This window comes from Anastrepha ludens, chromosome 5 (assembly GCF_028408465.1).
Source record: "Anastrepha ludens isolate Willacy chromosome 5, idAnaLude1.1, whole genome shotgun sequence".
NCBI lineage: Eukaryota > Metazoa > Arthropoda > Insecta > Diptera > Tephritidae > Anastrepha > Anastrepha ludens.
Genome location: NC_071501.1, coordinates 93,412,084 through 93,421,608, shown reverse-complemented (window position 1 = coordinate 93,421,608; position 9,525 = coordinate 93,412,084). Strand labels below are relative to the sequence as shown.

The 9,525-nt window shown below is 37.5% G+C and overlaps 1 protein-coding gene across 1 annotated transcript in view; it reads right to left on the bottom strand.

Moving 5' to 3' along the window:
* Positions 1-877: 877 nt before the first annotated feature.
* Positions 878-9,525, bottom strand: part of LOC128864945 (MAP/microtubule affinity-regulating kinase 4) — a 35,388-nt gene continuing 26,740 nt past the window's right edge. Inside the window, exons 4-7 of the mRNA XM_054104731.1 lie at positions 8,394-8,550; positions 8,004-8,112; positions 3,678-3,920; positions 878-2,523 (exon numbers count right to left, since the gene is read on the bottom strand). Coding sequence (XP_053960706.1) covers positions 1,739-2,523; positions 3,678-3,920; positions 8,004-8,112; positions 8,394-8,550 — 1,294 coding nt within the window. The 3' untranslated portion in view covers positions 878-1,738. The remainder of the gene's footprint in view (positions 2,524-3,677; positions 3,921-8,003; positions 8,113-8,393; positions 8,551-9,525) is intronic.

The following is a 9,525-nucleotide window of genomic DNA, read 5'->3' as shown; positions in this document are numbered from 1 at the left end:
AACGACGGACAACTCTGGTCAACAGGTATTACTTTGAGTTCATTAGCAATTGAGAAGTAGATTCCTCTCTCGAAAAACAAAAACAACACTGTACAAAACCCTAATCAACCTCGTTTTTGTTCTACGGCGCAGAAGCTTGGACGATAACGACAACTGATGCGAGAGCACTGGACGCGTTTCGAGGGAAAAACTCTGCGATAAATCTTTGGTCTTCTTCGCGTATGCGAGAAAGAGTTCCGTAGCCGATGGAATAGTGAGTTGTATGATCTGTACCGAGATGTGGACATGCTGACGCGTATTAAAATATAGCGGCTGCGCTGGCTTGGCCATGTCTTGAAAATGAACGAAAGTACTCCGGCACAACAGTCCTTCGAGATGGAACCCACTGGCGGACGACGAAACGAGATGGAACCCACTGGCGAAACGACGAGGAGTACTTAATCTACGTTGGGAAGTTCAAGTGAGGCATAACTTGGTGGCACTCGCGGTTCGCTGCTTGCTGGCGCAATTTTTTGATTCGGCCAAAAGCGACATGCATTTGTTGTGTCATGTAAGTAAGTAAGTTTCACATTTAGGTTTCAAAAAGGCTCAAAAGAATATTTTTACTAAATAAGTAAGCTCCTCGCAGATCCGCATATTCCACAACGATTTCCTGCCCGAAGAAAATAAAACTCGTTTTCGTAACTAATATTCATAATATTTTCACTATTTATTTATTGGACTTATTTAATTGCATTCGTCATCGTAGTAAACCAAATCGAAACTTATTCAAATAATACACAAAGGGCTTTCATGTACATATGTTATCTGTTTGTTTATATGTAAATGACTCCATGGGAGACAATTCAAATATGCAAAATTCATGCTGCCTTTTTCGTTTTTTTTTTTTCAAATTGTTATTTAATATATTTCTTCTCGTCGGCGCGAATTTGTGAGTATAAATGGACCAACAATGTTAAACGATTTTTTTGTTTTTTTGGATTTTACTTTTTATAAGATACACTTGTCACAGTTCATAACTAAAATAGTACAGCTTTTTTTGTTTCTTTTTTTGTAGTCAATTAATACTAAAATATTAGAAATTAGAAAATTACAAAATATAACAAAATTTAAACACATTCGCTTGTGTCTAATTGTAATAAATATATTTGTGTGTGTGTGTTTTTTCTTATTTTGTTTTAGTTTTTCGAGTACATAACTCTGGGTGAACATTCGCCTTTTGGAGTTTATATGGGGCGAACAGTTTATTCAGCTAACAAATATTTATCAATTTGACTATCATTTCATTATTTATTACATTACAACTACAACTATGAAATTCGACTAAGGTATTACACATCTTCACTTTCTTGCATTTTCGTGCATTTTCTTGCTTAATGCAATTCTTGAGTAGTCTTCTGCTTCTTCAATATCAGAGATCAAAACCACTACTTACACATCTACGATACTTTATAGAATTGTAATGTAACTACACCTACAAAAATACACGTAGTCACTTGTCATTTGTCACTTGTCACAATTCATTAATAAATACAACTACTTAGATAGGCAGAGTTACATGCATGTATGTGTGTGTGTATATATGTTGTAGTAACTATGTAGAGAGTTAGATACAGAAAGTCAGACATGGAGAGAGAGACAGAGAGTTCATGGAAGTTGTTTAGTTAAGAGTAGCAAGAATTGCGTGTTTGTATAGTGAAAGGGCGAGAATTGCCGGGACGCTTCCACGTTGTACGCCTTAGAGTATACAACAGGAGCGTTCCATTTTCTTCTCTATCTTTGGCATCTCTTGTAGCGCCAGCTCGACATGTTTTCGCGCCAGCCATGACTGTTTTTGCAAGCGATTCACAATAATCCGATATGCGCCAATTATATCACTACGTGGCCCATTTTGTAGCGCTTCACGTAGCATTTCCGAGTTGATGCCCAGTTCGTCGAGCAATTGACGTGCTTCGTACTCGAGCGGTTTCACCAATGTCAAATCATCGGTATCTGTTGGCAGCATAACAAAATCTCCCGTCTCCACATCGTAGTTTTTGAAAAGCGGACAATCGATAGCCACATCCAAATTCCATTGGCGATTCTCGCAACCATGGCCATTGGCCAGTTGCCGCTCCTTCTCCAACTCCATGGGGCTGACTTTCTTTTTCAGCGTTCCACAGAAGAACGAACGCTTCGGCGTGTTGGGCTTCGATGGCTCTTTGGTGAGCTCGTTGGGCAGATCACGATTGATTTCGATTGGATGTAAAAAATTATCTACGAATACCCCATCACTTTTGCGGGTATTCATGTTGATGGGCGGCTTGTTGGTCACCTCCATGTAACGTTCGCGCAGTGAATACGATTTGCGCATGCGTCGTGATTTGGAGCGCACCCAGAAACCGGAACGTTTGACGGGCTTCGTACGCAAATTGATCTCGTATTGCATGAGTTCGGCGCTGAGCTTCGGATAGCAAACGAATTGACTGTTGAGCATGTCATCGATGGTCGGGCGACGTGCGGGTATGTGGATGAGAATGCGTTCTGAAAGAATAAAAAATGGTAGAAAAATTAAAAAATATATATCTTGAATCTATACCCCACGTACTGAGAAGTAGAAATATAGTGTGAAAAAATAGATATAATAAATCAAAACTAAAATGAAAAAATATAATTAAATAAAATGCGCGAGCGACGGGTTTGAAAAGTAAAAAGCTAAAAAATAGTCATATAAATAAAGCTAGTCTGTATTAATTTTTTTTGGCTCTCACGCGATTTATATAATTGCTAATATATCTTCAAATCGCAGATATTTACAGTCTGTGCCACAAGAAAATAACTGGTTTTTTGACGCCAGTGCTAACTCAGATTAGTGTCGTTCGAAACTTTCCCGTAAACGCAAAAAACGAAAATGAGTGAGAAGTACGCGAAGCGTTTTGAGCCGATATTTTTATGCACACGAAATTATCTTACGCCGCGGCTGCAAAAGTAATTAAAAAATCAAAAAAGTTTGTTGCGATGTGGATTCAGTGGTATAAGGTGTACAAAAATGTTGATAACTTTTTCGAGCGCTGCTTGAAGCGAGTGACGCCAAAAAAGCAAGATAAAGTGATCGACCAACTTTTTAAGCGGGACCCTTCTTTGCGACTACGCGAAGCTCGATCAGTTCTTGTTAAAAAGGGAATAGATGTGAGTATCAACACCATTGAACGTCGACTGAAGGAGGCGAACATATCCTACCGCCCCACATCATCAAAACCACTGCTCTCACAAAAACACATTGAGAAATAACAAGAGAAGAAAAAGGCGTCACAGTAGCGGACTGGCCTTCCCAGTCCACATATGCCAACCTCATTGAAAATGTGTTGGGAATTGTAAAAACACATCTTGCCGGAAGGCGAGTCCATGATTTAAAGCAACTCGTGTGTCAAGTTCGCAAAATCTGGTCCTCCTTGTCGACGAGCTAAGCAGAAAAGCTGGTTCAAAGCATAAAGGAGATGCCAGGCTATATTCGACAACGATGGAGAGTACACGGCCTATTGAGTAATTGCGACTTTTGTACATACTTTCATGTCAAAATTTTTTAAATATATATCTTTTATACTTCATGAATAATCGCGGTTCCATTTTTCTGACATAGACTGTATATACACTTGTAGATATTAGTAAATATAGTATTTAATTTCCCAACTACTTACGTATAAGTCTTATGCAGGGCAAACTCAATTGTCCAGGCAGCAGGTAGTCACCTTTCAAAATAGCCGCCTTCAATCCAGGTATTGTGGGCGCTCGAAATGGCATATTGCCGACAACCATAAAGTAAAGCAATATGCCGAGCGCCCAAATATCTACTGGCGCGCCGATGTAATGATCATCCGAAAAGAGTTCGGGCGCTGCATAAGGCGGGGAACCACAGAATGTGTCCAGCTTCTGATTGGCACCTAAAAACAGAGATAAATAAAAAAATGAGCGTTTCCAATATTAAGTAACTTTTATTAAATACAATTAAGTCTAACTTTGATAAATTTGGTTTGGACTCAACTTCATATACCCGCGCACATTTTAGTAAAATTTAATGTGAGCTAGCTGTTAATTTTTGGATTCGAACAAACGCATATTTAAATAAATAAATTTAGCTTTAATATATAAGTATAAAAGGTGGGCATGGCTTTCATCCAAATTTTGACGAATTCAATAAAGTCGTCATCGAGATACTCGCATTTACCTAAAAGTGGGCATATCACCGCACGGTTTTGCAATTTTTTTTAAGCCTAGTGCTGAAATTTTTCGTCGATGCTAAGAGAGATGTATTACCATATTGATGATTCCTGGCCCACTTTTGTTTAAATTGTACGTTTATGATCACAAATCACAGTGCATCGTTATTATAAATAAAATACGTTTTAACTTGACGACTACAATAAAGTAAAACTTAACAATTCTGGTATAAAATTTGTGTACTCTGCAAAGAAGCAAGCAATAATTAATAACAGAACTCTTACTAGGATATAGTGCAGTAGGATACGTCTATACTACGATCATTATGGTCTGCTCAGCTCTTTATATATATGTAATTGGCGCTTACACTCGACTTCGAATGGCAGACATATTTTTTTATGAGGAGCTTTTTCTGGCAAAAACACACTCCGAGGTTTACCACTGTCTGCCGAGAGGCGACCGCAACTAGAAAAAGCTTTTTCACCGCATTTCACCATCATTTTACTGTTTCATGCACGGAGATTCGAACCTAGAAGTTGCGAATTCCGAATGGTAGCCACGCACCAACCCATTCGGCTACGGCGGCCGCCGACGAATACCCTATTGAATTTTTCGCATTTTTTTAGACCAATTGAAACGAGTACACCTTTAAATTTTTATCAAATTTCTAAAATTTCCAACAAAATTGGTATCCGGGTTAATAGCACGGTTACTGCTGAAAGGTTTTTCAGTACTACGAGGGGTGCCTTTTATATGTCGGGATTAGAGAACAAAAACAAAATTTAATAATCGAAAATCACTTTATTGTTTTTCAAAATATTCTCCATGAAGATCTATACACTTTTACATGCATTTGAACTAATTGTCGAAGCACTTTTGCCACTCTGAATGAGGTACCTCTAAAACATGCATTCTGAATGCCGCAACCGCTTCTTCAGGCATCGAAAAACGTTGACCTCTCAGTTTGTTTTTTACGTACGGGAATAAAAAGAAGTCATTCGGTGCCAAGTCAGGACTATTCGGCGGATGACCCATTAATTTGATGTTTTGGGTGCTCAAAAATGCAGTTGTTTGAGCCGGTGTGTGAGAGCTCGCATTGTCCTGGTGAAGAGTGATCCGGCTTTGGCGATTGGTTTTCCTAATTTCTTGGAAGACAAATGGCAAACAAATGGTTGTGTACCACTCAGAATTTACTATTCTGCGTTGTTCTAGTGGTACGGTTGGGACATGTCCAGTTTTTCCGAAAAAACAGGCGACCATTTGCTTGGAAGTGCTTCGTGCGCGAACAACTTTTGTTGGATTTGGCTCATCTTGAAACACCCATACAGTCGACTGGTGTTTACTTTCGGGGTCATACGCGTAAATCCATGATTCATCACCTGTCACGATATCATAGACGTGTTTCGAAGCCCCGAGATCGTATTTTTTGGGCATTTCCTTCGACCAATCGACACGAGCCTTTTTTTGAGTGATTGACAAATTGTGTGGGATCCAACGCGAACAAATTTCTTTGACAGTCAAATGTTTATGCAATATTGAATGTATGATGGTCTCACTAACGCCTAAGATTGTCTCAATCTCACGATAGGTCACATGACGATCTTGCAATATCAGTTCGCGCCCAGCATCAATGGTTTTCGGAACAACAACTGATTTTGGACGACCTTCACGAAATTCGTCTTAGAGTGAACTACGACCACGATTGAATTCACCAAACCATCAATAAACACTGGTCCTTGATGGAGCTTCATCGCCAAAAAATGAATTAAGTTCATCCATGCAATGTTGCTGAGTTAATCCACGTCGAAAGTTGTAAAAAATAATCGCACGAAAATGTTCACGATTTAATTCCATTTTTGGACCGAGATGAACCTTTTAAGTTACTGTAAACAACACAAATAGCGCTGGTATTTGAAAACGTTCTGAGTACGTAAAAGCCAAAAAATATCAAACTTTGCGATACAGCTGTCAGTTGCCAGATTGCAGCATCAGGGTTGCCAAATCCCGACATATAAAACGCACCCCTCGTATATACACTTCCGTTCGCAATAATATCAGCTTAAGGTTTTGGCTATTTATATATTGTAACCAATTTTTTTCTTTTTAATTTTTTTTTAATTTATTTCATAACACAGCAAAAACCATCTAAATGAAAGATTCAAACTTTGTAATTAAAAATTAAAAAATGAAATTCTAAAAATTTTGATCTCAAATCTGAAAGTTTTTTGCTAGAATCTTCAGAAAAATTCTGATTATCCAGTTTTGCAGTTATGGAGACCTGGCCTGGTCTAGAAATTTCAAAAAATCGATTTTTCGCTTTTTCAATATTTCGAAAGTATAGTATTTTAAGAATATACTGCAAAATTTTCATGCGAAAATTATCAATATTATAGCTTCTACAGCCCATCAACTGGGTAGGGAGCGGTTCGCGCGCTCCTGTACCTCAAACTTTAAACTCATTTATTTCGAAACGACTTTTTTCGGCCTGATGTTGTCAAAAAAAACTATTTCACCGAATCGTCTGAAATTTTAATTTGTTGTTCAAAACATCAATGGCTATCGCCCGTACTAGAATCATAATATTATTTCAATTATTTCGTTTTTTTTTTTTTAAATCAATTCTTTGTCAATTTTTTTTTATTATAGTACGAGACATAGTCATACTGATTAATAATGTTTTTTTGGTTTTTGTGTTTCAGATAAATAGAAGAGCCAAAATGGACCACACCGTCCAGGTACAATTTTTGGAGAGAGTCAACTGCAGCGTAATTTTTAAAATTATTAAAATTAAAAAAAAGAAGTTAAATAAAAAGCCTAAAAAATTTTAATAATGTTTTTCATTTTTTTATTGTAAAAAAAAAAAATCCTAAATTTTCGAGCTCTGGACCACCTAAGTAAATGTGTTATGCATTTTCGTCCATATAACGCATGCTCGAGATATTTTTTATATGCAGAAAATTCACACCAACAAAAAAAAACTTTTTTTAAATCAACGCGATTTTTGAGTTACTTCAAATTTGCATTGTCTTATACCAAATTTTAATGGGCTATAAAATTTTTTTTTGTTTTTTTAAATTCTGCTTAAAGAGTTTGCAAGTTTGTTAAAAATGTGATGAATTTTTGTTTAAATTTTCTGCAAAACAATCTATATTTTTATGGAAAATGGAAAAATTAATAGTCAAAACTTTGCAATACAAAGCACGTCTACTACTTTCTACTATTATGAAATTTGCAATGAAATGTAACATCAAATGACTCATCACCCCCTTACTGATGCGACTAATTGCAAAGTAAACAAGTAGAGGGGGACTCTTAACCAACCCACTTAGCAAGTGGGTCAAGCATAAACGGCGTACGAAATGAGCGAGTTTAGAAGCCTCAAACCGTTTTTGTATAGACAACAGAGCGAATAACAGGAATTGCTTTCACACAGATGCTAGTCCACCATTTGATACTTAAGGCTGCACACCATTGATGTGTACCCTAAAATTGGTCTACCTAAAGAAGTAAAGAGGTTTTGGATTATTGAATTCCTTAAAGTACTACCGTTTAATGATTGCCAAAATGCCCTTGGGTGCATGCACAAAATAATTAATTTACAATATTTTTTAATACCTCCCACTGAATATTTTTGCATTTTAAATGAAATATTCGCAACCGCGAAACTTTATAAAATATTTCAAAAATTTTAACCCTTAGCAAGGCTTCATTTGCTCCTAAACATTCCGCCATATTTTATACAACTTTGCACACAAGCGTCTCCATACGCACACACAAATGCATGTAGTTGAACCATTGCCACTTACCATTAATAAGTTGTGTGCTAAAACCGAAATCAGCCAGCTTCAAGCGATCCTCTGACAGCAGTAGCACATTTTCAGCCTTAATATCGCGATGTACAAAGCCCAAGTTATGCTGTTACAGAGAGGGAGTGAAAAAAAGGAAACAAAGTAAAACATGTACTTCATAGGTATGCATGTGTGTGTAAGTGAGTAAAGAAGCGCCAGTAGGCAGGACAATAAGTGCAGTGTCAGAACACACAAATCGCAATTTAATGGACAACGGCAGTCGACAACACTGCCACTTTGCCATGCATTCGGAGAGTGTCCTTTTTCGTCGTCGCCGCCGGCTGGGCGGCTGTTGTCTGTGCTCAACCAGCCTGCGCATAAAGTGCAATGTAATTGCCAACTGCTTACCATGTGTTTTACGGCCAGCAACAGCTGCTTGTACAAGGGTGCGGCGTGTATCTCCCGCAGCGGACCACCCTGGGTGATGTGATTGTAAAGTTCGCCGCCGCGTATCCATTCGGTGACCAGATAAACACGTCCCAGTGTCTCCACCACTTCGAAGAGTCTGCTCCGACGCATAAAAAGGAAAACAAGTAAAGTAAAAATAAAAGTTAAAAAAAAAAAAATGAACAACAAGAATGTAACAGCAGTGGTTGAGAGCAAAGTGATATGGTATCAAATTGGCAAAAAACGGCGGAAACAGCAAAGTGGCAAAGTCAGAGTCAAGCTTTTATGCTTGGTGCCACTTTGCTGTTACTTTGGTATTTTCCATTTTTTTCTTTTGTTTTTGTTTTTTAGCTTAAGTACTTGATGCTGTGGCTTGCAATGGATTGAAAATGGTATACAAATGTGAGTATACAAACAATCACACACACATGCATATTTTGCGTTGCACATATGCAATGAAAAGCATTTGTAATGGGTGATCCATATAAAAGTCTCTTTTTAAACCGTAGTTTATTTTAGCACCGAAAGCTCTTAGCTGTAGGGAATATTCCCTATTTCAGTTATATCCCATATTTTGTATGGTGGAAATTATTATATTTAGTAATTTACTTTATTTAATTATTTAATTCAATTTAAAAAATTTTTGAAGTGAAACTTCTTAGGCGTCGATGGACGAGCGAGAATAGAGAGTAAAATTTCAAGGCCATGCAACGTTTTGGGCATTTTCGTACCGCGAGATAGAAAAAATATATAACGTAGAGGAAAGGAAGAGAGAGAGCTATACCTTATATATATCTTAGACACACTTTAGGCTATTTTTCCTGAGTTTTTATTTGCGGTTGCTAATTTCTAGTGAGAAATAACACTACCTACTTTTTGGCGCTTGTTTGTTGGCGCAAACTTGCAGGAAATATATTTTTGGTGCCTACTTTTTGGCGTTATATTTCCTTAGTACCTACGGTTTGGGGCGTTATTTGGTCCCAATTTTTTTGGCGTTTTTTTTGGGTGTCTACTTTTCGGCGCTTATTTCCGTTTCCTGGAAAGTGCTTTTGCGTACTATAAAGTGATATTCATTCCGGCGTCGAATTTATTG